The sequence below is a fragment of the Taudactylus pleione genome, unplaced genomic scaffold, assembly GCF_031769625.1.
Source record: "Taudactylus pleione unplaced genomic scaffold, aTauple2 ptg000109l, whole genome shotgun sequence".
Classification (NCBI taxonomy): Eukaryota; Metazoa; Chordata; class Amphibia; order Anura; family Myobatrachidae; genus Taudactylus; species Taudactylus pleione.
This window is the reverse complement of record NW_028284511.1, coordinates 9,083,729-9,110,959: the sequence shown is the minus strand read 5'-3', so window position 1 is coordinate 9,110,959 and position 27,231 is coordinate 9,083,729. Positions and strand designations below refer to the sequence as shown.

The 27,231-nt window shown below is 44.3% G+C and overlaps 1 protein-coding gene across 1 annotated transcript in view; it reads right to left on the bottom strand.

The window, feature by feature from the left end:
- The window catches only part of CDHR5 (cadherin related family member 5), a 128,924-nt gene extending 102,317 nt beyond the window's left edge, over positions 1-26,607 (bottom strand). Inside the window, exons 1-2 of the mRNA XM_088471037.1 lie at positions 25,680-26,607; positions 11,199-11,366 (exon numbers count right to left, since the gene is read on the bottom strand). Of these exons, the coding sequence (XP_088327163.1) occupies positions 11,199-11,366; positions 25,680-26,607 (1,096 nt within the window). The remainder of the gene's footprint in view (positions 1-11,198; positions 11,367-25,679) is intronic.
- Between the last annotated feature and the right edge of the window lie 624 nt (positions 26,608-27,231).

Here is a 27,231-nt window from a genome sequence, read left to right as displayed (position 1 = left end):
AATTTTTGTGTTTTTATTTTCCCTCAACAGTAATCCGGCTACCATGAAGCTTCTTTAATATCCATATAAATAGGTGGTATAGAGCCCGTGGATAGTAGTAATCCCTGTATGAAAAGGAAGTGACTTAGTATATGTATATAGTAGCACTTCGTGCTTTTCCACAGAGTACCGTATCTTTTGTATAAGATACAGAAAAGTCCAATGATTTGACAAATACTTGGGGCACCTGGCTCAGTTTATGGGATTGAACAGTCAGCAAGGAGCAGGAATATGGCTGCTAATGGTAATGCTTGGTTTTATGTCTCAAGTCGGAAATATCAAGCAGTCGGCATATTACAGGAGTAAAGACACTGTCAGTGTGAACTCACTTTTCAGCCATTGTTCTGCTTGGTGTTCGTTGGACTCGTGTGAATGCTGCGGGTTGAGCAGAAAACTGGGGTCATCCGAGCCCTAGCCTTGAGCCGGTGGAACGATCAGGCCAGGCACTCACTCTGACCACGGTCCTTATATGTGCCAGGGGTTCCCGTATAGTCGGAAGCAGTAGGCTAGGAATTCCCAAGCAGCACCTCTGTTTGGCTTCCTTGCTGTAGGAGTGCTGACGTTTGTAGTCACCAGCTAGTGCTTGGCATTTGAAGACCCCAGGTGAGGCAAGGGGTCATGCAAAGTTTCATAGGTCCACCAGAAAGGAGCACACACTGTTGAGGGACAAATGTGGTAGATGCTAACGCGTTTCTTCCGTTCAGGATTTCTTCAGAGGGGTATATGTTCCAAGGAACACCAAGCAGAACAATGGCTGAAAAGTGAGTTCACACTGACAGTCCTGTAATATGCCGACTGCTTGATTTTTCCGACTTGAGCCATAAAACTAAGTATTACCATTAGCAGCCATATTCCTGCTCCTTGCTGACTGTTCAATCCCATAAACTGAGCTACGTGCCCCAAGTATTTGCCAAATCTTTGGACTTTTCTGTACCTTGTGCAAACGATATAATTCATGTTTAACAATTTAAAGATATTAATTTAGTGTCTTATTATGTAATCATTGTCTATATATTACCTTTATTCCATATTTTATACAGAGGTTTTTAATAACTGCCTCTGAATTGTGATGAATTCATGTTTAACAGTTTAAAGAGAATAATTTAGTGTCTTATTATGTAATCATTGTCTTTATATTACCTTTATTAAAAGATTTTGTTTCTTACTATATATGGCATCTAATTTAAATACTTAAATTAACCCTAATATACCCTGTAAGTGTTGATGAGATATCTATTATTAATTTTTTATTTTTCTGGTTTTCCCTTTTAAGCGCAGTAAATTCATTTCTTTCTCTAAAACTACTGTGTACCTTATTGCATGCTATGCACTGTACAAACAGTGCCAACACATTTGTGTATCTTGTTGCACACTACGCATTGTTCAATCAGTACCGACACTTCCGTGTACCCTGTTGCAAGTTGTGCACTGTACGAACAATGCCAATACATACATGGCAGGTTACCAAAATCCCACACATTGTGTACTCAGCTGAACCTTTGACATTTGTGCCTACTGTGTTAAACACCCCAGGGTATTCCATGCCTACCACCTAGTATCACAGCTATACCTATTTTGGAGTATTCCCCATAGAAGTAAAATTCCAAAGCTTCACAGAATACTCAGGTCATGACTATGGCTGGAATTCCAACTTCAATGGATCTCATGCAAAACTTCACTGGAATGGTGGGCAACCAAACAACAACCATGCACAGATAATGCTATGGCTGCAGGACATGTCACGACACCTGAAGGAATTCCACCAGCATCTTCTCATACCTTATTAGAATTTAACAGTTCCTCCTGCCAGCCCTTTGCCTCCATTGCCCAGGGCACAGTCCAGCCACCTTCGGACCCCCGAGCCCATTGTATGTGGTGGGATCCCAGCGGTTGCTGGGGATTCCTTAATAAAGTATCGATTCACTTTGAATTATTCCCCGGTGAGGACCAGGGTAGCATTTAACAATTCCCTATTATCCCCCATCCTTTGGCTCCATCAAGGTACGGTCACAGTGGGAGAGTATGTTATCCAATTCCGGTCTCTGGGGATGATTCAGGCTTGCACATAAGTGAAATGCTGACCGCAGATTCTCCATTATTGGGAATCTACACATGCGCAGGACCCATTCTGTGAATGTGCAGAAAGGGTCCTGCATAGTCACAGCGCTTTCTGTGCCTCTGCCTGATTGATAGGCAGAGGCATTTAAGAGGTAGTGCGGGGGTGGGGTCAGCAGGTGTTCCCAGAAATGAGGGAGTGTCCGTCCTGTTTTCCGGGAGTGGCAAGGCCAGGGACTGTTTTGATGCAGCTTCCTGGCTTCGTAAGCTGACGAGCCTGAGTAAGCTGAGGCTTACAGTCCTGGCCAACGGCCCAGCGCTGTCCGCCATTGTGACCATCGACCACCAATGGTCACGATGGTGATCCCAGCCTGTGAACTCCGTCACAGTGCTGGGATCGCAAATGCAGCATGGGATGTCATACACCTCCTGCTGAATTTGCATATTAGCAATGACAGAATAGCAAAGCTGCATGTAATTGCGATCCTTGCTGAATCACCTCCTCTGTCATCTGAGTTGATAGAACGGAATGCCCCCTTAGCCATTTTCCGTAAGGTATTGGCAAGCCACATCAAGGATGCTCTAGCATCTAGAGACCTTCCGTAGTCACTAGATAGCATGATTTCCACTTGCATCAAGTGTGACATCCATCTAACCAAAAAGGCAGCTGAGAGAAAGGGGCACCAGGATCTTCCACCCAAACGACCAACCATCTCATGCCCAATTCGAGGAACACATGCAGCTGGGTAGGGCACACTTTACCCAACAGCGCCACCTTAAGTACAAACTGTGTTCTTATGTGTCACCCAGACCACTTGCTGGTGGTATGCCCTCAGGAGCACAAGTGGCAAAGATGGCATTTCGAGGCAAATTGCATTAGTTTGACCTTTTTGTTCGGGGGTGGGGCACGGACCCCCTCTTAAATGGCTACCTTGGAGTTTGTATTTAACTGAGTTCAACTGAAGCATTTTTCACCTAAAAACAACTTCTTTGCCAAAATATGTTCCCCAAAACCGTGCCTCCACCTGATTACAAAATATCCTAATTTGTGTCAAATTTTCAAAACCTTAAGCGCCTGCTGGGCATAATAAAAATTATCTGACCGAGCTGAAATTTTGCACACGAGTTACTGTTATGGACCCACAACTTTTCCACCCTATTGGAATTTCAAACTCACAATTTTGTGTTTTTGACCCACCCTACTGTTCAGTGTCAACACTTCAATGTTATGTTCTGGGTTGTTTGTGGACCCGGGGTGGTAGCAGGAGCGATCACAGAAGCAGATTTGAAAATAAACTAGGATTTTTAATAAGTGCTTGAGTAGACATATAATGTGGCAGTAAATAAAAGTCCAGGAATATATAAATGTGCACAAGAGTTCTGTGGTGGGAGTAAAAGGGTTAATGTCCAAGTAGAAACAATTAGAGCTGTCCAGATGTGCAGGTAGTGAAACTGAAAATAATCAAACCAGGTATGCAGGTAGTGAACTGAAAATAAACAAGCCAGGTATGCAGATAGTGAACTGAAGCGCAGGATGTCAGCAGGCTCAGGCACTCAGGTATGGGCAAGGGTGATGGAGGAAGCGGGGTAGTCCAGTGGGAGCTAGGAGCTGACAGGCAGACAGCGAATTCACAGGAACAGGATAAGCACAGAGAACTCCCTCTCAGCTAGGCTGAGATACACGTTGCACTGGCAAAGAAGGAAGGCACTGACCCTTCCTAAATACCCCATGCCGTGCTGTTACTGGCCGGAGGGAACATGTGACTCACCAGGATTGGCCAGCCGCATCACATGGCCAGAAGGAAAGATGGCGGCGCCCATGCCAAACGGAATGGAGACGCCGCCAGGCCTCACCAGCGCAGAGTGACAACAGGACCGCACAACAAGGCAGGCAGCCAAAGCCCCCTGCCAGACACCAGCTCCGCCACCAGACAGCCCGCGCCACAACGACCTCACAGGTAACACCCGCCTAGCGCCATGCTGAAATATCCTGGCCGTGACAGTACCCCCCCCCCTTTTGGGGTGGCCTCAGGACACACCAGGCTTCTCTGGATGGGCAGAATGGAATCTCCTGATGAGTGTGGGAGCGTGGACATCACGAGCATCGGTCCAGCAACGTTCCTCTGGACCGTAACCTTTCCAGTCCAACAAATACTGAAGATGACCTCTGCGCAGACGAGAGTCCAAGATCTGGGCGACTTCAAACTCAACTCCTCTCTCCGTCTGGACTCGAGGAGAAGCAGGTAGAGCATTATGGAACTTATTCAGGACTAGGGGCTTTAATAAGGAAACATGGAAGGAATTGGGAATTTCTAGGTATGGGGGTAACTGTAAACGGTAGGCCACTGGATTAATGACTTCTGTTATGGTGTAGGGACCGATGAAGCGGGGTGCGAATTTCATAGACGGAACTCTTAGATGAAGGTTCCGAGTAGACAACCAGACCTGGTTTCCTACTTGCATGCGTGGAACTATTCTACGCTTTCTATCAGCCTGGGTCTTATAGCGAGAGGATGCCTTCAACAAATCAGACCATACTTGAGTCCAGATGACAGCAAAATTCCGCACCGTGTCCTCCACGGCCGAAACATCGAAAACAGGCAGGCTTCGAAATTCGGGAACACGAGGATGAAGGCCATATACAACCTGAAATGGTGTTTGGTTAGTTGACGAGTGGTAGGAAGCATTATGTGCAAACTCAGCCCACGGCAGCAAGGCAGCCCAATTGTCCTGGGAAGAAAACATAAAAATTCTTAAGAAAGTCTCTAGATCTTGATTAACTCTCTCGGTGGAGCCGTTGCTTTGCGGATGGTAGGCCGTGGAAAAGTTTAACTTCACTTGAAGAACAGAACACAAAGCCCTCCAGAATTTTGCAGTAAACTGCACACCACGGTCAGAGACAATTTGAGCAGGAAGGCCATGTAGACGAAATATGTGTTGGACAAACAACTGTGCCAGGTCAGGGGCAGAAGGTAACTTCTTCAACGGTATATAGTGGACCATCTTAGAAAATCGGTCTATTACAACCCAGATAGTGTTGAAACCTTGAGAGACTGGCAGGTCTGTGACGAAATCCATGGAGAGATGCATCCATGGACGTGATGGAGTAGGTAATGGAAGCAATTCCCCAGCTGGAGCTTGTCGTGATGATTTATGCTGGGCACAGGAGGAGCAGGAAGAGATGAACTCCATTATATCTGCCTTCATAGAAGGCCACCAATAGTGTCTTTTCAGGAACTCCAAGGTCTTCCGAGTGCCTGAGTGCACTGCAAAGCGAGAGGAATGTGCCCAAGTGAGAAGCTGCTTCCTTAATTCCGGGGCCACAAATGATTTTCCCGTAGGAGGCTGAACTTGTATTGCGGCGAAAACTCTTGATTCCAAGACAGGGGTATTGCTTTGATTTTCAGATTGATCATCACAGAGGAGAGATCTCGATAGGGCATCAGCCTTCTGATTAAGTGCTCCAGACCGGAAGGTCAGGGTGAACTGAAATCTGGCAAAGAATATTGCCCAGCGGGCCAAACGAGGACTCACACATTGGAGGTTTTTGAGAAATAGGAGATTTCTATGGTCCGTAAATACAGTAAATGGAAACTTGGCGCCTTCTAGCAAATATCTCCATTCCTTCAACGCCAACTTTACAGCTAGTAGTTCTTGCTCACCTATGGCGTAGTTCCATTCGACAGGTGAGAATTTTTTTAGAAAAGAACCCACACGGATGGACTCGATTGTCCTCATAACGTTGAGACAAGACTGCTCCCACAGCTTCAGATGATGCGTCCACTTCCAACAAAAAAGGCCTGTCCAGATCTGGTTGTCGAAGAACTGGTGCTGAGATAAAGGCCTGTTTTAGAAGATGAAAGGCAGACTCTGCCTCAGGTGACCATTGTGCAGGATTAGCACCTTTGCGGGTCAAGGCTGTAATGGGAGCCAGCAGTGTAGAAAATCCCTTAATGAAACGTCTATAATAATTGGCGAAGCCCAACAATCTCTGGATGGCCTTCAGTGTCTGAGGTCGGGTCCAATCCAGAATTGCTTGTACTTTCTTGGGGTCCATTTCTAAACTGGAGTCAGATATTACATAGCCGAGAAAAGGTACACTGGGCACTCCAAAGACGCACTTCTCCAGTTTGCAGTAAAGGTGGTTTTCTCTCAAACGGGTCAGAACTTCTTTAACATGTTCTTGATGTTTAGCCACAGAGGGTGAAAAAATCAGTATGTCATCCAGATAGACAACAACCGAAACATATAACAGATCCCGGAAAATCTCATTAACGAAACTTTGAAAGACAGCAGGGGCGTTACACAATCCAAAAGGAATTACTAAATACTCGAAATGTCCATCTCTGGTATTAAAAGCGGTCTTCCATTCATCGCCAGCTCGGATACGAATGAGGTTGTAAGTTCCTCTCAGATCTAATTTAGAAAAAATGACAGAGCCCTTGACCCTATCAAACAACTCAGTAATCAGGGGAAGAGGGTATCGATTCTTTACAGTAATGTCATTAAGGCCTCGATAATCGATACATTGTCTTAGACCACCGTCCTTCTTGCCAACGAAGAAAAAAACAGCTCCGGCAGGTGAAGTAGAGGGGCGAATGAACCCCTTTGCCAGGTTGTCCCGGATGTACTCGGTCATGGCTTGAGTCTCAGGCAAGGACAGTGGATAGGTACGACCACAAGGTGGTATCTTATCAGGTATCAATTCAATTGGACAGTCCCATTCCCTATGAGGGGGTAAGATATTTGCTTGTTGCTCAGAGAACACATCGGCGAACATCTGATATTCCTTGGGAATGGCAGAAGAAACTAATGGAACTGTCTTTCTCACAGGTCGAATTTTTGGAAGACAGGATTTCTGACAGTCCATACCCCATGACTGAATCTGAATAGAACTCCAATCAATCCTGGGATTATGTTGACGTAACCAGGGTAGACCAAGAACAACTTCTTGAGAGGCCTCTGATATCACCAGGAATTTTAAGGACTCAGAATGAAGTGCCCCAATTTGGACCAATACTGGTTGAGTCTCTTTGGTGACTATCCCGTTAGTTAGAGGGCATCCGTCTATAGAGGTCAGAGAGATGGCATGGTTGAGAGACAAACAAGGAATCTGAAATATAGCTATGAAACTAGACGTTATGAAATTTCCGGCTGCTCCCGAGTCAAGTAGAGCAGTAGCAAAGACAGGTTTGGGTTTAAGATCCAAGGCTAGGGTAATCGTGAAATCTTTAATTTTTGGAGACTGGTTCATAACTCCTAACTTGATGTCTCCAGGGTCAGTTAGGATTTGGCATTTCCCGGTTTACGGGGGCAGGAGATCAGCAGGTGACCGGACTCTCCGCAGTACAGACAGAGGTTCTTTTGCATTCTTCTCTGACGTTCTTCTTTGGAGAGGTGTGTATGATTCACCTGCATAGGCTCCTCTTCAGTAGGAGAAGGAATGGGTTGGGTAGAAATGGAGGGGGTAAATGACCTTTGCCAGTCAGTTCTGTTTTTTTCAGCCTCATGTTCCCTGAAGCGTAGGTCAACTTTGATACACAACGAAATCATGTCGTTCAGATTAGTAGGAAGCTCTCGAGTGACTAGATCATCCTTTAGTCGGTCTGACAACCCATGTCAGAAGGCCGAGGTGAAGGCTTCCTCATTCCATTTGAGCTCTGATGCTAAAATTTTAAATTGCACGGCATATTGACTGACAGGACGGACCCCTTGTCTCAGTGTCATGATGTTTGATGATGCTGATACAGTACGCCCAGGTTCATCGAAAATCCTCCTGAAGGATGACACAAAGCCTGCGTAATTATCCAGCAGAGGATCTGAGCGCTCCCAGAGTGGGGAAGCCCATTCCAAGGCCTGGCCAGATAACATAGAGACTATATAAGCCACTTTAGTTCTTGCAGTTAGAAAGTTGTCAGGCTGCAGGGTAAAATGTATGTCACACTGATTTAGGAATCCTCGGCAGAGTTTAGGATTGCCGTCAAATTTACTTGGTAAAGGAAGATTTAAGCGGGGAGATGATCTGCCTCCTGTATTCCCAGACGCTGATGCGGATATAGATGCTGGTACTTCAGGGGTAGAAAAGGAAGTTTGCAAACTATCCTGTCGCTTGGACATCTCTTGCAGAAATTGAGCCATCTGATGCTGCATGTTTTCCAGATTCTCTAAACGACCAGAAATGCACCGGAACAAATCCACTCCTGACTCCTGATCCGTGGCCGGCTCCATGGGGCCAGTGCAAACTGTTATGTTCTGGGTTGTTTGTGGACCCGAGGTGGTAGCAGGAGCGATCACAGAAGCAGATTTGAAAATAAACTAGGATTTTTCATAAGTGCTTGAGTAGACATATAATGTGGCAGTAAATAAAAGTCCAGGAATATATAAATGTGCACAAGAGTTCTGTGGTGGGAGTAAAAGAGTTAATGTCCAAGTAGAAACAATTAGAGCTGTCCAGGTGTGCAGGTAGTGAAACTGAAAATAATCAAACCAGGTATGCAGGTAGTGAACTGAAAATAAACAAGCCAGGTATGCAGATAGTGAACTGAAGCGCAGGATGTCAGCAGGCTCAGGCACTCAGGTATGGGCAAGGGTGATGGAGGAAGCGGGGTAGTCCAGTGGGAGCTAGGAGCTGACAGGCAGACTGGCAGACAGCAAATTCACAGGAACAGGATAAGCACAGAGAACTCCCTCTCAGCTAGGCTGAGATACACGTTGTACTGGCAAAGAAGGAAGGCACTGACCCTTCCTAAATACCCCATGCCGTGCTGTTACTGGCTGGAGGGAACATGTGACTCACCAGGATTGGCCAGCCGCATCACATGGCCAGAAGGCAAGATGGCGGCGCCCATGCCAAACGGAATGGAGACGCCGCCAGGCCTCACCAATGTAGAGTGACAACAGGACCGCACAACAAGGCATGCAGCCAAAGCCCCCCGCCAGACACCAGCTCCACCACCAGACAGCCCGCGCCACAACGACCTCACAGGTAACACCCGCCTAGCGCCATGCTGTAATACCCTGGCCGTGACAAATGTACTTTATTGCACACTACATGGTGTGCAAACAGTGCTGACACATCCATTTACCTTGTTGTACACTACACACTGCTTAACCAGTACCTACACCTCTGTGTACCTTACTGCATGTTAAGCGCTGTACAAACAGTGCCAACGCATCCATGTACCTTGTGGCACATTACAAAAATTCCACACGTTGTGTACTCAACGACACCTTAAGTATTTGTGCCTACTGTGTTTCCATGTATTCCGTGTCTACCACCTCTCGGAGTATCACAGTTATGACTCTTTCAGTGTGTTCCCCCATATAAGCGAAATCCCAAGGCTACAAAGACTTTATCCACATACTCTTCATCTCCCGCCTTGACTACTGTAACCTCCTCCTCTCTAGACTCCCCTTTTTTTGACTTTTCCCTCTTCAATCCATCCTGAATGCTTTGCTCATCCTTTCCTCCATTGTCCCTCAACGTCAGCTTCCCCTATCTGCAATCTTCTTCACTTACTAGCTCCCTAACCCCTCCCTAGCTTCCTGAGAATAGTTTACTCACCTTCTCACATCATGCATCATCACCTCACACCTCCCCCTCCTACATTTCTAACCTCATTTCTGTCCACACCTCCTGTGCTCTTCCTCCGATCTGCTTGTTGAAGTGGTTTATTGCAGTGTAGGGCTCCTCCAAATACCACCTCATTATTAACACCTTGGTGTATATTTACTAAAGTGAGAGTTTTAGAAGTGGAAATGTTGCCCATAGCAACCAAACAGATTCTACTTAACATTTAACTAGCACCTTCTGAAGATAATAGCTACAATCTGATTGGTTGCTATGGGCAACATCTCCACTTCTAAAAACTCTTTGTAGGAGTAATTGGCAGCCATAAATACACGTGCAACAAAAGAATATGATACCACTAGCTGATTTTTAATTGATGTCAATTTTGTGCTTTTAATGTTTTATTTGTCTTTGGTGTGTAATGAATAAATACATATTACATAATTAGGCACTTATGAGTAATTACATTTTTGTGGCTTCTGATGACTTCTGGGAGAATACTGCATCAGGGGTATTTACTTCTTGTTTCTTAATAAAGTTGACTACATTTTGTATTGAAGTTTTTCCTTATGTTACACATGTGGCTACAGTCCCATTTCAAAACTGCAATGATTGCATGGATTGGATACACAGATGGACTATGAACATGACACTTTTGCCATGTTCCAAGTCAGCATAGGGCTGATTGTATTCTCTTTCTCAGGCAGTGAACTAGGTTAAGCCACTAAGGTGATGTGCAATACTGATGTGAAGAATTTATCCAACCACAAATAGTCATTTCTTATACCATGGTCCCAGGTAGACAACCAACATGTTGTTTATAAGATATATAATATAGAAATACATTTTGAAGTCAACTACATTGCTGACTACATACTAGTTTGTATTGAGCATCCAAAATAAATAAATTTAATATAATTTAGCATGAATATTTCCCTCACACAAACACTCATGTGAGAATAACAGAATAGGACAGAGGGCCTGATTCGGCATGGAACGCAATTGCAACCGTGTTGGCAAATCAGCTGATTGTTGTGTACTGTGCGTGAGTATGCACCTCACTGCACGTGCGCTGCAATCGCACTGCAATTACTGACCCACATAGGTATCCATCGCAGAGTGAGTGACAGGTCATGAGCATTAAGGGGTGGTGAATGGGGAGTGGTCGGAGAAACTAAGGCATGGCTGTCTGTTTGAATGCTGTTGCATGGGCATGCATAAATTAGCCAGTGCTACGGCATAAGCAGTACTCACTACGTGCGTCGAGACTTGCAATTTCTGAGACAGGTCAGACCTGCTGTAATTGTGTGTGACGGGCCGATGTTCTCCGATGTTACTGATGTACACGCAGGTCTGCGAGGTATTACGGATGTGAGAAGGCAGTAGTGGGCGTCTCTATGCTGGCTGAGTGGTGGTAGACATTAGCATATTTTCTCAGCATCATTATGTGCAATCGGTGCTCAATCAGGCCCAGAGTATGAACGTAACTACAGAACTGACCATAATTCATCAGAAAAATAGTATACAGTAGGACTTACCTCATAGTCCACAACTACAGTTAATATCAAATCTAATCCAACAATTGCAAAACTGTCCGATGCCACCTGCACAGTATGGTCTGGTTCAACAATTAATTCTGTCACATTGTAACCAATGTTATTATTTTCTGGTACTCTTGGAAATTGATCTCTTGCCCTACAACCTGAAAGGAAAAATAGGTTTAAACGGTTTTATCTCTGAAAATATACCTAAAATCAAGAGTACCATATATTCAATTAGGTTATATTCACCAAGGTTTATAGCAAGACTTCAACACTAGAATAGGTGAGATGCTATGACTGAGATTGACTACTGTTGTCAACCAAAAGGTATAAATAAGATGTATATTCAATTTACCAACTTTTATAGATGATACACTGTATAAAATCTGTAATAGTTAAGTAAAATATCATAGGTGCCAACTCTCCCTCATTGTCAGGGAGACACCCTGAAATGGTAACAATCTCCCTGACTCCCTGCAGAGTCTAGTAATCTCCCTGATTGCATTTTACCCCCATTATGAAGCTGTTATATACATAAAAAAACAGAGATTATATACATTCAAATCAAACAAGTAATTGCTTTGGGGCTTGTTTACATGTGGATGTAATCCAGGTTTATGACACGCCTCTCAGACGTAGCAGTACACGCCCACTTTACTGCCGAGCTCAAGGGTGTTGCTGTCACAATCTCGCTGAAATGCTTTTTTCAAAAGTAGGCAAGTATGTTAAATATACATCTCATTTATTTAATATCTAGAATACTTGATAAATTAAATATACTTTTGTTTATTTCTGCCTTTTAGTTGACAACAGCAGTTAATCTCAGTCGCAAGATCTCACCTAAACTAGTGTTAAAGTCTTACTACTGTATAAAATCCTAATCTGACAAGAAAAAAGTTTTACTGAACACCCCCATATATCAGCGACGGATTATCACAACTTCCCGTTCCCCTGTGACGCTGTTGTCGGAGCCGGGGCTAGGCTTCTCTGTGCCCAGCGCCATTCTGTGCTGCACTGCTGGGAGTGGGGGGCGGGTACTAATTACCCTGGCCCGTACTTGCTAGAGGAGCCCGGCGTACGTCCGGGTCTGGAACCGCCCTCCCTCCTTTTTATCTCGCAACAGCCAAGCTCACGCTGCTGTGTGCTGCACTGCAGTGGGAGACTGCTCACGGCTGCTATGCAGCAGCAGACTCCTATGCCTGTGGGGGGTGGGCGATAACACCAATTGTGCCCCCCCTGGCTTTGCGCTGGGCTGAGGGGCTCACAGTGCCACCCTCCCCGGCGCAGCACCGCTACAGTGCTGCAAAAATCTGTTTTCTTTTATCCTAAGGAGACATGGTCACGCCTCCTGTAATTAGGCCACACACCCTTCCCCCAGGCCACGTGCAGCTTTTGACACCCCTGGCCGCACCCCTTCCCTCCCCCGCTCCCTCCCTCTAAGCATATATCTAATAATGCCAGTGGGAGGGTGGGGGGCGGTATATGCCGTAGTCGGCCAATGGTGAGTTCAGGCAGGGCTGCACCCTTTAGGCTAAGATATTCCGGACAATGGCCCTGCTAGCCCGTGCCTTGAGATGCCACTGGTCAGGGCATCAGTGAAATCCAACATATTGGATTTCCCTAATTAGCCTATCCCGACCAAAATATGATCATGATCAGCAAATCAAGGATTATTAACATTAAGAATTTCACTGGTTTGTCGACGAATCGATAAACATAAATGCCTGCCAATCTGCATTTCCGACTGGCAGATCGGTGGTTCCGGTCAAATCGGGGAATCGAGAAAACGGCCACCTAATGTATGGGGCCCTTTAGCTGCTCCTTGCATTTTTCGGCAACAATCTAGACACCCAGTCCTAGAAAATATAATGCACATGATACCAATCATAGATCCACAATGCTCTGAGGCAATCAACAGCTAAGTATAATTTTTAATCTCATCATATCAGCCTCTCTGTAAAGGCCCCACACACAGAGCAATATAGTGGCCAATCCAACGGGTTCGAACAATATTGTTCCGTGTGTGGGCTTGATATCGTCCGCTCCATTCTCCCGTGATGTTGTCCGTCGCTCCCCCAGATCTTTCTGCTTGTTAAATTGATCTGGGGGATCGACGAACGATCCCATGAAGCGCTATGTGGATGGGGGAGGGGGGTGCCGGCATATCAGGTGGTCGGCCACCGGATCGCTCTGTGTGTGGGGACTGCCTGATATGTTGGCCGTCGAATTGGCTGTCACATCGAAAGGTGCATATTGCACCTTAAGACTAAGGGCTGCTTTAGAGAAACCTTCAACATTGTTGCAATCAAGTTAATACCGTATATGACAGTAGTCTTTGCTGCCTAATACATGATATTCTCTAAACTACAGATGTGCCCAGCTAGTTTGTTGTTCAAGGTGCGCCATTCAGGGCTCTGAGTCGCGCCATGGAACGTTATGTGATGGCTGGACTTGTGGCGTACTGTGGTATTTTTCAATTAAGGATACGCTACGGCATGTAATACAGCGCTTAACCGCTGGGTGTCTAGTGCTCCACTGTTGTAATTTGCACTGAATACCCTACTGTTAAATTGGATGGATATCACATTCGCGCACTGTACAGTATTTGCATGTTCGCGCAACCAATATTTTTAATATCACATACATACGCAAATCAGTACACATACTGGGCCTAATTCAGACCCGCTCACGAGCGCTGAGCGCTCGCAAGTGGGTCGATGTTGGCCAAGTGCGCATGCGCGTGACGGATGCGGCTCCATCGTGCGCATGCGCAAGACCCAAATAACGACGGCCAAGCCGTAGTTATGGGTCTCGCACCAAAGGGGGAGTGCTGTCGGTGCCCATGGGAACACCTACCGTCTGGGGCCGGCTCCACTGACATCACAAGTGATGTCAGTGGGAGTGCTTTTGGCTCTGATAGAGCCAAAAGCACTCCAGGGCTTGCGGCAATGAGACCCTACCGCAAGGCCATCGCTACCATCATGTTGGCCGCTCGCTATAGCTGTGGGTGGTCACCCATAGCTATGCGAGCGGCCAGGAGGCCGCTCTTAAATTCAGAGGGACGGTCCTGATTCAGAGTGAGTGCTCTGTCAGAGCGTCCGGCTCTGAATCAGGGCCATTGTACATAACTGTATAGTAGTGTAGTTGCCCGAGTTGTTTTCACGGTATAACCGATACTTTAGATTAATGAGATGCACGCACAGCTTTCACTGAGATGGGATGAATTATTCTCTAATGGTGGGGTACTGTGTATATATGTACTAGTACTGTATAATATTTGGAAATGAAGACAATTTTTTATTATTAAAAACAGAAGCGGGTGGGTGGAGTGCACAAGGATGTGCCGGCTTTGTGCAGTTCTTAATATAGCTGGCTTGTGTGCTAGAAGTTAGGTGTCCGCTTTGCAACAATGCTGGTCACGGGTTCGAGCCCTGGAAAATAATAATTTTTGTTTGGCACTGTCTGCTCTGGACACTTAAGTGAAACTACTGTAGTAGTGTTGTTGTTTAAAAGGCTGTTTAAAAGTAAGGCATTACAAACTGATTGTGCGTTTAAAAAGTGCAAACTTGCATCAATGTCTGCGCTGTGGTGGCTGTCAGCTCCGAGGGGTTACAATGGGATTTCTGGCGCATGCCCAGTGGAGGGGTTACAATGGGATCTGTGGTGCAAGCACAGTGGAACCAAGCCATATGCTGTACTGTTTGAGAGAGAGGTCTCTGTATTACAAACTGATAGTGCGTTTACAGCGCAAACTTGTGTCAATGTCAATGCTGTCCCAGACTTGGACACTATAGTGATTTCATGAGTTCAGTAACTGGTAGTGGGCTCTGTATGAGATAGAGGTCTCTGCATTACAAACTGACTGTGCGTTTAAAGCGCAAACTTGCATCAATGTCGATGCTGTCCCAGTGGAGCCACTCAGTAGCTGTGGCGTAAGGATGCTCATACAGTAGTAATTCAGATGTCCAGTGTGTAGGGAGTCACACACAGTGCATCAGATCCCTTCACCCAAAGCAAGCAATAGCCTCTCATTACCATAAGAAAGGACGTTCTGTTAATCCATTTACTGTAAGCAGTCAGCTCAAGGTCTGCCCTTACCTGTACGTCACTGCATTTTGTACAATACAAACAATACAATGCCTAGTACATTGTGTTTTCATTTAAAATACAGCTGGGTGGCGTAGAGTAGCATACAGTCGAAATGGCAGGTGGTTGGAAGTTGAGGAGAGTCTACTGTATTGGAGTGAACTTAATTAATAATATTGAACTTCAATTGCTCTATATTTATTCAATGCGGTTTGTGCATCGATACCTGTATGTGTTGGTAAAAATGACAGAATTCATACACCACCAAGTGATTTCTGTGTAATCGTGTTGTGAAGATTTAAACAAAAATAAAAATAATAAAAAATTACAAATTGTAGCCTTCCAGGCTTCGATCCCGTGATGCCCACACTGCTTTGCATTTTAACCACTACACCACAGATGCCTGCCGTAACGAGTGACGAACCTGTGTGTAATGAATGAGCGCCATGCGTCGTTATGTATGTGTGTTTTGAACATGGCGACTAGAGCGAGGAGGTTTTCCACTGGCGAGCTCTTTCTCTTGGTCAAGTGGCGAGACCAAGCTTTTTCCATTAACCAAGAGAAAGAGCTTGCTTACAGGAAAGTGGGGAGAGCTATCTTCTGTAAATATGGGTGCCGCTGGACCATCAGGGCCCTCGAATGGTGCTGGCCTGACCTGCTGCGCAGGGATAGGCCTCGGCTACGCCGAATAAGGAGGCATCTCCGATGCAGTAGGTACGGTGTTGCTGTACAATTACATGAATTACAGTATACAGTACAATAACAAATACAATGCACTACTGTGACATACAGTACACTGCACTGTAGGGTGTTGGATATGTGACGTTGACTGGCAGTTGTTACCACACACTCACATGATTGGCAGAGATTTGATTGACAGGGTCATTAAATCTACATGGACTAAAGGGTGACACACTATTGGTCGATATGGCTTGTTTGATAGTAAACATACAGTAACAAAAGGCAAGTTGATCCACGATACTATATTTGGTCGTCAAACATATTTTGGCAACATTTCATCCATTATTATCTATTGCCATGTTGGCAAATACTGTGTGTGATCATGAGTCACAGTCAACCATTTTTCCTGGTTGACCTAATGCCTGTCGACCAAATCTATGTTGACCTAGTGTATACACTGTTTATCTGTGCTGGCCCTGCCCCCTTTAAGTCTGACATTATTACGTCACGGACAGATTCAGGGGTCTATTTACTAAGCAATGTTAGGAGACAGAGCGAAAAGTGATAAGAAAGTGATAAGGTGCCAGCCAATCAGCTCCCAACTGCCATCTCAGAGGCTGTGTTTGAAAAATGACAGTTGGGAGCTGATTGGCTGGCGTAAGGTGCCAGCCAATCAGCCAGGGTGTGCCTATAGCATCCAAAGTATGCAAAGGGCAGCAATTCTGGCAGCAGGGTGCCGATCCTGGCACCCTGCAAGGCAAAAGTACAGCTCGTGGGGTGGCGACAGTGCTGCCCACAGAGCCTGTGTGTGAGGTGGCACCACTTGGTCATACAGTACAGCACCTTCTGTAGTTATGTAGTACAGTATATACTGTACTGTATATTTTTTATATACCATACTGTACCATGTTAGGCCCAATGCCAGCTTCAGACTACAGTAGTTTTTGTACTACAGTATACTGTATTGGTTTGTGTTGTTATTCCAGTAGAGACTTGTTGTACAGTAGCATTTTTAGTAACAGTATACAGTACAGTAGTCCAATTGTTTCTGTACACTTAAAACTTCAAACATCATTGTCTTAGTAACATTTATCTTTACAGGTACAGTATGTACAGTACTGTAGCATTAAGTATTTGGGTATTGTCTGAATAATTCCCATGTGATGGGTCTCTTTCTAATCCTTGATGCCTTCTAGGCCAATTTACCCTGTTCCTGTTGTATTTACTGTATAGGGTAATTTCTCCCATGTGCCTGAGAATAACATGAGTCTCTATTTTCTTTCTTGTACTGTCCCAATCTATGTTTCCTGGCTATACTGTACAGTACTGTATGTCCTACTGTATTTGTCCACATGTCTAACACTTACTGTACTGTACCTGACTGTGGCTGTCTTTCCTTACCACACCGTCCACTGAACCTTTGCTGCTGTGGATGCTGTTCCTGTAGGGCCTGCTTACTCAGTCATTAATTTCTCACTTTGCATTTCTTTTCTCTTGGTTAGATTTTTATCATGGTCAATAGCTGATTCCCTAAGGGCATCTACCGTAATCCCTCTCCAATTTGGAACAGAGGTCTGAACTCTTGTTTTCAAATTCTCCTTAAGGTCATCCATAAGAACTGAAACAGCCACTTCCCTATGATTCACATTGTCTTTTATGTCAGATACTGTACTGTACAGTAGTGTAAAGTACTTGTCCATTTCCAACAACGCTCTATGGAAATATTCTAAAGCATTTTCATTATCTTTTTGCTTTATGGATAAAATATTATGCAAATCAACAACTACAGGGAAGTACATTTTTATCTTGGTGTTAATCTTAATAATGTTCGTCTGATTATTCTCATCAGTTAATGGTTTGTCTTCCTCCTGTTCCTCAACAATGGCCACTAAAGCAGAAACTACCCTCTTTCTGTCCTTGTGTTTTTTTTTATTTTCCAGTACTGTACAGTATGTTTTGCTGACCTGTCTTAAGGGGCTTACGCACCAGACGATTTACATGAATGATAACAATATGGTTCAATGATATATTGTTCATATCGTCTTCTAGTGTGTATGCAGTAAATCACCAAGTATGCTTGCACGCGCTCCCCTGAGGCATCAACGATATCCCCAGTGGACTGTACATGCAGCCAAATCTAGGGATATTGTTAACCCTCCTACCCCCTTATCTTTCCTCGCTGCCGGCATCAGCAAGTGTGCATAGAGTACACTTGGCCACGCCGGCACCATGGCGAACAATAGCGCCTCATACACACCTGGTCTAGTGCCATGGCCCATACTGTACAGTAAGTGTATACTGTCAGTAAAGTGTAATAATACAGTAGTAATAGTACTGTCAGGCTGAATTTATTGACATTTTTCCAAATTTTTTTCAGGCAAAATGACATGTTTTTTCCCCCCCCACAATTCTAAAAACCAAAGGGCCCCAGCCCCCTCCTGCCCAGGAGCCTGCAGCCAGGCCCAGTGGCCTTGACAGGCCGTGTAAGTACAGTACTGTACACTACATTGTTATCTATCTCTTTCCTTTTTTCCCTTGTCAGTCTCTCTCTTTCTCTCTCTCTCTCTCTCATACACTAAAGACGCATCTCCAACCTCTTCTCCTTGCACACTAATTCTTTCTGTCCTTGTGTTTTTTTTATTTTCACTGTGTTAGTACAGTACTGTACACTACATTGTTTTCTATCTCTCTCCTGTTTGTACCTTGTCAGTCTCTCTCTCTCTCTCTTGTACACTACAGATGCATCTCCAACCTCTTCTCCTTACACACTAATTCTTTCTGTCCTTTGGTTTCTTGAACTGTGGGTAAAATAAAAAAAACACAAGGGCCCCAGCCCACCTCCTGCGCAGGAGCCTGCAGCCAGGCCCAGTGGCCTTGACAGGCCGTGTAAGTACAGTACTGTACACTGCATTGTTTTTTATCTCTCCTTTTTTTGCCTTGTCAGTCTCTCTCTCTCTCTCTCTCTCGTACACTAAAGACACATCTCCAACCTCTTTTCCTTACACACTAATTCTTTCTGTCCTTGTGGTTTTTTTATTTTCCAGTACTGTACAGTATGTTTTGGTGACCTGTATTAAGGGGCTTACGCACCAGACGATTTTCATGAACGATAACAATATGGTTCAATGATATATTGTTCAAATGGTCTAGTGTGTATGCAGTAAATCACCAAGGATGTATGTGCGCACTCCCTCAAGTCATCAACGATATCCCCAGTGGGCTGTACATGCAGCCCAATCTAGGGAAATTGTTAACCCTCCCACCCCCTTGTCTTTTCTTGCTGCCGGGATCAGCAAGTGTGCATAGAGTACACTTGATGACGCCAGCACCGTGGCAAACAATATCACCCTATACACACCTGGTCTAGGGCCCATGGGCCATACTGTACAGTAAGTGCACACTGTTAGTAAAGTGTTACAATACGTTAATAATAGTACTGTCAAGCTGAATTTGTTGACATCTTTGCACATTGTTTTGAGGCAAAATGACATGGGTTTTTTTCCCACAGTTTAAGAAACCGAAGGGCCCCAGACCCCCCCCCCTGCCCAGGAGCCTGCACCCTGGCAAAGGTGCATTTCCAGCCTGAGTAAGTTCTGTACCGTACACTACTGTATATTGTCTTCTACTGTATCACTCTCCTTTTTTTCCTTTTCACAGTGTCTCTCTCTTCCTCCTGTACTCCAAAGACCCATCTCCAACCTCTTCTCCTTACACACTAATTCTTCCTGCACAGTACTTGTGTAACAGGAATATTCTGTTTTTTGTCCCCACAGTACGGGAACATGGAAGGCCCCAGCCCCCCACCGCCCATGAGCCTGCACCCAGGCCAAGCAGCCTTTCCAGGCCACGTAAGTACTGTACCGTACACTACTGTACATTGGGCCTGATTCAGACCCACTCGCGAGCGGCTGTCCGCTTGCAAGTGGGTCGATGTTATGGACTGAGCATGCGCACGACGGAGGGAACTCCGTCATGCGCATGCGCCAGACGCGACGAGCGAAGGAAAGTCCTTCGCTCGTTGTGTCCGATCAAAGGGGGCGTGCTGTCAATGTTGATTGACAGCACGCCCCCTTTGGTGGGCGTGCCGGGGGCGTGCCTCCCTGACGGGGGTGTTCCCACGGGAACGCCTCCCGTCAGAAGCCGGCCCACTGACATCACTAGTGATGTCAGTGGGAGTGATTTTGGCTCTGATAGAGCCAAAATCACTCCGGAGCTTGCTGTTGAAAACCTCAACCGCAGGCGTCCAGGAGGACGCTCCATGAAAATGGAGGCCGGCCCTCATTCAGAGCGTGCGCTCTGCTCAGAGCGTACGGCTCTGAATGAGGGCCATTGTCTTCTACTGTATCGCTCTCCTTTTTTTCCTTTTCACAGTGTCTCTCTCTCCCTCTTGTACTCCAAAGACCCATCTCCAACCTCTTCTCCTTACACATTAATTCTTTCTGTACTGTACTTGTGTAAGAGGAACATTGTTTTTTTTCCCACAGTTCATGAACATGGAAGGCCCCAGCCCCAGCCCCCCACTGCCCAGGAGCCTGCACCCATGCAAAGCAGCCATTACAGGCCGCATAAGTACTGTCCCCTACACTACTGTACATTGTCTTCTACTGTACTGTATCTCTCTCCTTTTTTTACTTTTCACAGTGTCTCTCTCTCTCCCCCTCCTGTACACCAAAGATGCATCTCCAACCTCTTCTCCTTACACACTAATTCTTTCTGTCCTTGTGTATTTTTTGATATTTTAGTACTGTACAGTATGTTTCGGTGACCTGTCTTCAGGGGCTTACACACTAGATGATTTTGATGAATATATGGTTCAATGACAGTATACTGTACACTATTGTTCATATCATCTAGTGTGTACTGTATTCCTGTAAAAGCATGGGAGTGTGCATGTTCTCGGACTCCATTAAAATAGGCCAGTTTAAAAAGTTTGATAGTTTACAGTTTTTATTTTGTACTTTATTACTGTACTTTTCACTTCTCATGTGTGCACTACAGTACAGTATGTAGACTCTTTCAGTAGAGTGTGTTTGTTTTTGGTGTTATGGAGGCTGTGGTCAAGAATTGCACAATAGGGGTTTATTTGTTTCCAAATTGTTTTGAGGGAAACTGATGGTACAGTGTTCTTTATCCACAGTTCTGACTCAGACTCCACCAATACCACCACCACCACCATCACCTCTATCATCAATTGATAGTGGTAATGATTAATACAGTTATGGACACACTAATGCACTGCTACTATTGCCATTTTTATTTTTTCTATAATATTTTTTTTCTTATACACACACAATGCACTTTTTAGTGATGAGGAGGAGGAGGAGCCTACAATAAGGAGCGGCTCTTGCCGTTTTAGTAAGTACTGTAAGCTACTGTAAATTTTCTTCTATTGCTCTCCTTTTTTTCCTTTTCACAGTCTCTCTCTCCTTTCTGTACATGCAGCCCAATGTGGAGACAATCAAAGTACTTGCTGTACTGTAACATTTAAACTTTTTTTTTTTTACACATGTAGACCGGCTAATCTGTTAAAAATTACATGCCTAAAAATTATATATTTTGTTTCCCCACAATACCACAAAATGAAGGGCCTCATCTCTCCCCACCTGGCCCGAGTCGCCTTGCTAGGCCGCGTAAGTACAGTACACTACACTACTGTACATTGTTTTCTATCTCTCTCCTTTTTTGCCTTTTCAGTGTCTCTCTCTCTCTCCTGTACTGAACTTCAGATGCATTTCCAACCTCTTCTCCTGTGTGTTTTTTTTTTCCGAGTACTGTACAGTATTTTTCGGTAACCTGTATTAAGGGGCTTGCACACCAGATGATTTTCATGAACAATAACAATATGGTTCAATGATATATTGTTCAAATGGTCTAGTGTGTATGCAGTAAATCACCAAGGATGCATGCAAGCACTCCCCCAAGGCATCAACGATATCCCTAGTGGGCTGTACATGCAGCCCAATCTGGGGACATTGTTAATGATGCCATGCTGGCGAATGCAGAATTGACTACTCTCCTACCCCCTCATCTTTGTGTCTGGTCTAGTGTCCATGAGCCATACTGTACAATAAGTGGATACTGGTAATAAAGTGTACTGTAGTAATAGTAATACTGTCTGGTTGAATTTATTTACCTTTTTACAGATTGTTTTGAGACAAAATTATGTTTTTCCCTATAATTCCACAAACAGAAGGGGTCCAGCCGGACTCCCCGGCCCAGGAGTCAGAGCAGGAGTCAGAGGATAGTGGTAATGATTAGTACTGTTAGGGAGACAGTTGAGTACTATAGTTCCAGTAATTTTTGGACTTGACAACATTTGTTTTTCTTTGACACACAGATTGCTTCATAGCAGAGGCTGGCAGCAACCCTGCCCCAAGCTGTAAGTACAGTAGTGTACAGCACATTGTTCTACTACTGTGTACTTACAGGAATGTATGTCCTGACTTCAATGTGTAAGTTATACTTTCATGCTGTGTGTCTTGTGTTTATTTTAATATTTATTTTACAGGTGAACTAAAGGTACCAGCGGGCCCCTTAATGCCCTGCATGCTGGTACTTATGGTTCTCCAAGTAACAGCATGTGGGGGAAGCTTGCTGGAACCTCTAGTTCTCCAGCAAAAACAATATTAGTACATATTTCTTTTACACCACACCATACATAATCAACCAGGCACCCACTGGCCAGAGGTGCTGGGGATAGCCCCGGGCTATCAGACCAAACCTAGGGTGCCCTGGAGAGGGGAACCCCTTTATTGGGAGGGTCCCTACTTCCCCAGACCTTGGCTAACTACCGGTCAGGTGTAATGCTTTGGCTGGGGGACCCAGTTATGGAAAATACAGATGACCCCTGCTCATTTTGTTCCCTGTATTTCCAAAACCAGGACTGGCTCATTGAGCCAGGTGCTGGTTGTGCTAAATACAGGGGACCCCTACGTCTTTTGACCCCCAGAGGACTGGCTCTGAAAAGTCTGGAGCTGGTTGTGATTTTACAAGCTTTTTATACAGAGATGCATGCACAGATCTCAATAATCAGTGCATGCATCTGTGTCATTAATACTAGCTCAAGCTAAAATCGCAAGCGTGAGCAGGTCTATTAAGTTGGGGATTTGCAGTTCATTTTTTGAGCAGGATTTGGTGTTCAATTTGTACATGGGCATGCAAAATCGAACATGAAATCACTGTTCAAAATCGAACCAAATCGAATTTGATTTAGAAAAGGCTTCTAAAATCGAATTTTAGTAAATGTGGAATTTTGACAGGGATTTCTACATTCGATTTGTTTCAATTTGAGGTGAGCTAAATCAAACATAAAATCAAATGCAAATCGAACTTTGATAAATATACCCCCTACTTGGGAAGAGGAAGTTTGTGAACACTTTCCTCCGGAATCTTTTTTTTTTAAATTGAGTAAATTTTTTATTTTAGTTTTAGTTTGAAAACATACCGTACGAGCATACAGCTTACCATATACATAGCATACATACATATCAAATAACATCAATATGAACAGGGATTTACAGACAGAGTAAATATCCGTTCCCATTCGCTTGATCGATTGAAAAAGAACAGAATATAGATATGCATATAAACAAATATAATGTTCTTAAACATACATACTAACTAACAGTTTACAACTGTGATGTACTTAGCACATTTAAAAAACAGCGTTAATGTTATTATTATTAATACTGACATTGCCGCATAATAGAAAACTTCCCAATAGAACATTAGAGCCAATTGTGGGTCTATTCCATGTCTTCTCAAACTTAGACTCAGACTTTCGTGAGATATAAATATATTTCTCATGCATCACCGTAGAATTAACAAGTGATTTCCACGTCACATATTCAGGTCCCTTCGGGGCCAACCATGATCTAGCTATGACAACTTTTGCCAAAGTACACAAATTAATGACGTATTGGGTAGTATGTTTATCCAAAATATCACAAGGTATTATTCCTAGAACACATGCACTAGGTGTTAGCACAGAGATAGGGACACCAGTAGCGGCCACAGTTTGTAGAATTCTGTTCCAGAATGTACTTATGACGGAACACTCCCAAATCAAATGCCAGAAAGTACCACTGAGTAAAACACACTTCGGACAGATATTGTTTATCCTTCCAGCAAACTTCATAAGCCTAACTGGTGTGAGATAAGTCCTATGCAGAATGAATAGCTGTATCTGTTGAAATCTAATTGATGCAGTAGAACATCTCGGAGACCCCATGGCAAGGCTCCAGGACTCATCACTCACAGGACCCACATCAGACATCCAACGTTCCCAAAGACCAGGAAGGTCCGAACAATGATGAGCGGACATAAGATAAGAGTATATACTAGATATAAATTTACGGGACCCCATAGACAACAATAACTTTTTAATAGGAGAGTCTAATATATTTGGCGAAGAGTCCGAGAATTGGGCAGATAGAGCATGTCGCAATTGAAGATATCGGTAAAAATAGGAGCTAGGTAGACAAAGTTCATCCCTTAACTGAGTAAAGGATTTAAGAATACCATTATCATACAATTGTCCCAAAGAGAACAACCCTTTAGAACCCCATACTCTATCTGTTTGTAAATAGGACAACTCCTCTAATGTTTTGGAGTTCCACAGTGAAGTGTCTGGGTCTACACCTTCATACTTGACCATTTTTGAAATTAGCCTCCAAATGTAAATTGCTTGATAAAACACAGGAGGATCATTTTTAGAGTATCCCTCTGCAAGTAGTGCCTGTATAGGGGAGTGTCCCAGCGAAGCCTGGGAGACCATTACAGATATCAAGTCACCCACCGGGCCACCCTGCAACCATAATCTCAAATGCACCAATTGAGACGCAAAATAATGTAATCTAAAATGAGGGAGAGCGAGTCCACCCAGATTCCGGGATCTAGTTAGAGTATTCAATTGAATCCTGGGACGCTTGTTCATCCAGACCAGAGAGGAGATCAAACTGTTTAGTTTCCTAAATATGGATAGCGGTATATAAATAGGAGAATGTTGGAATACATATAGGAATTTAGGCTGCATGATCATTTTTACCAAATTAATTCTACCAGTCATTGTCAAAGGAAATTTAACCCAGGTGCGAGATTTCATTCGGAGATATTCCAATAATGGTTGGATATTCAGAGAGATATAATCCTGCGGAGAATTAGTAACCCAGATTCCCAAATATTTAAAACGTCTACCCACTGAAGGGGAAGAGGTATACTGGGAGATGCGGGAGGGGACCCCCTAAGTGGAAGTATGTGGGATTTCCCCCAATTAATCTTTAGTCCAGAGTATATACCGAAGGCTGTAATAACCTGGAGCACCGCCGGCATGGAGAGAGCATAGTCAGCCAAAAACAATAAAAGGTCATCTGCGTATAAGGCCACAATGTCATCTCTATTGTCCACACGAAGACCCATTATATCAGGATGGGATCGCAGTATACATGCCAGCGGTTCCATTGCCAAAGCAAATAGGGCTGGAGATAAGGGGCAACCCTGTCTCGTTCCCCTAGATAAATGGAAGGAGGGTGAAACATAACCATTTATTGAGATCCGTGCACTAGGGACCATATATAGCAACTGGACCCATTTAATGAAGCGTGGACCTATCCCGAATGCTCGCATAACTTCCCATAAGAACTGCCATTCTATGGAATCGAAGGCTTTAGCCGCATCCAGCGACACTACAACTGACGATGATTCATCACCATGGGAGATCTGTAGATGTGTAAATAACCTCCTCAGATTCTCAGAAGTGGATTTCCCGGGCATAAATCCTGTCTGGTCTGGATGAACTATAGTAGCAATAACTGTAATAAGTCGCATAGACAGGAGTTTGGCCAGAATTTTAGCGTCAGTGGATATCAGGGATATCGGTCTATATGACTCTGGAAATAGGGGATCTTTTCCAGGCTTCGGAAGTACCACTATCACCGCCTCAGACATGGAGGCAGGGAAGATCCCTTCCTTAAACAAAGCATTAAATATGTCTAATATGGGAGCAAAAAATAACACATGTTTTCTATAAACTTCAAGGGGAATACCATCAATTCCGGGAGCTTTGCCACTCGGAAATGATTTAATAGCTGCGTTAATCTCTTCAATAGTGATGGGGGCCTCCAATGTGTCACTGGCCTCATTAGTAATGATAGGAAGCTTGGCATTATTTACATAATTCCGCAGTTCTACCTGGCTACATTTTAAATCAGATGAGTAGACATTCTTAAAAAACTTCAGGAACACATCCGCTATTTCAGGGGTTGTATCAACTACCAAGCCATCAGCTGATCTCAACTTAGCAATAGTATTACTAGGTCTATCCGAGTTAACCAAGTACGCTAGATAGCTACCTGATCTGTCACTTTGAAAGTATCTGGAATGTGAAGTAAATAATAATCGACGGCTAGTTCGGTCCTGTAAATGAGTAGTCCATTCTTTTTGAACATGTAACCATGATACCCTGGAGGCTTCTAGCTTATCCACCAGATATGACAACTCTAAAGCTCGGCATCTGGCTTCCAATTCAATTTCCCTTTTCCTATAGAATAGTTTCAGCTCTGCCACCCTCTTTATCAGTGATCCTCGCATAAAGGCCTTGAATGCATTCCATATCATATCAGTAGGAGCAGAACCCATGTTATCGGCAAAGTAGCCCCGCCATGCCACCTCCAGTTCAGACCCCGCCCCCATCTGCAACAACCAGGAGGGATGTAGCTTCCAAAAATGCTGACCCTTATCTATTTTAATATCTAACTGCAAGAATAGCGGGGAATGGTCAGATATGCCCCTAGCCTTGTACTCTATACCAGAGATGCAGGGCAATAGGTTTCTGGAGACCAGGGCCAAGTCTATTCTGGAAAAAGAATGATGGGAATGGGAAAAACAGGAGTATTGGTGTGTATTTGGATGTTTTTCCCGCCAGGGATCAATCCAGCCAATATCCGCCACAAAATTTGCCATCCTTCTACCTGATGGGACGTGACAGGCAGAGGATTCACACCACCTATCCATAGCAGGATTTAGTACATTGTTGAAGTCCCCAAGACACAGAATTGGGGTATCAGGAGAGGAGGCTACAAATTCAGCTGCATGCTTCAAAACCTCATATGAGAAGGGTGGAGGAATATATACTGCTAAAATAAATATATTAAATGAATGAATGCTACAATCTAAGAAAACATATCGCCCTCCAGGGTCAATTTTAACGGTATTGCAGACAAATGGGACTGTTTTACTTATAAGAATAGACACTCCTCTAGA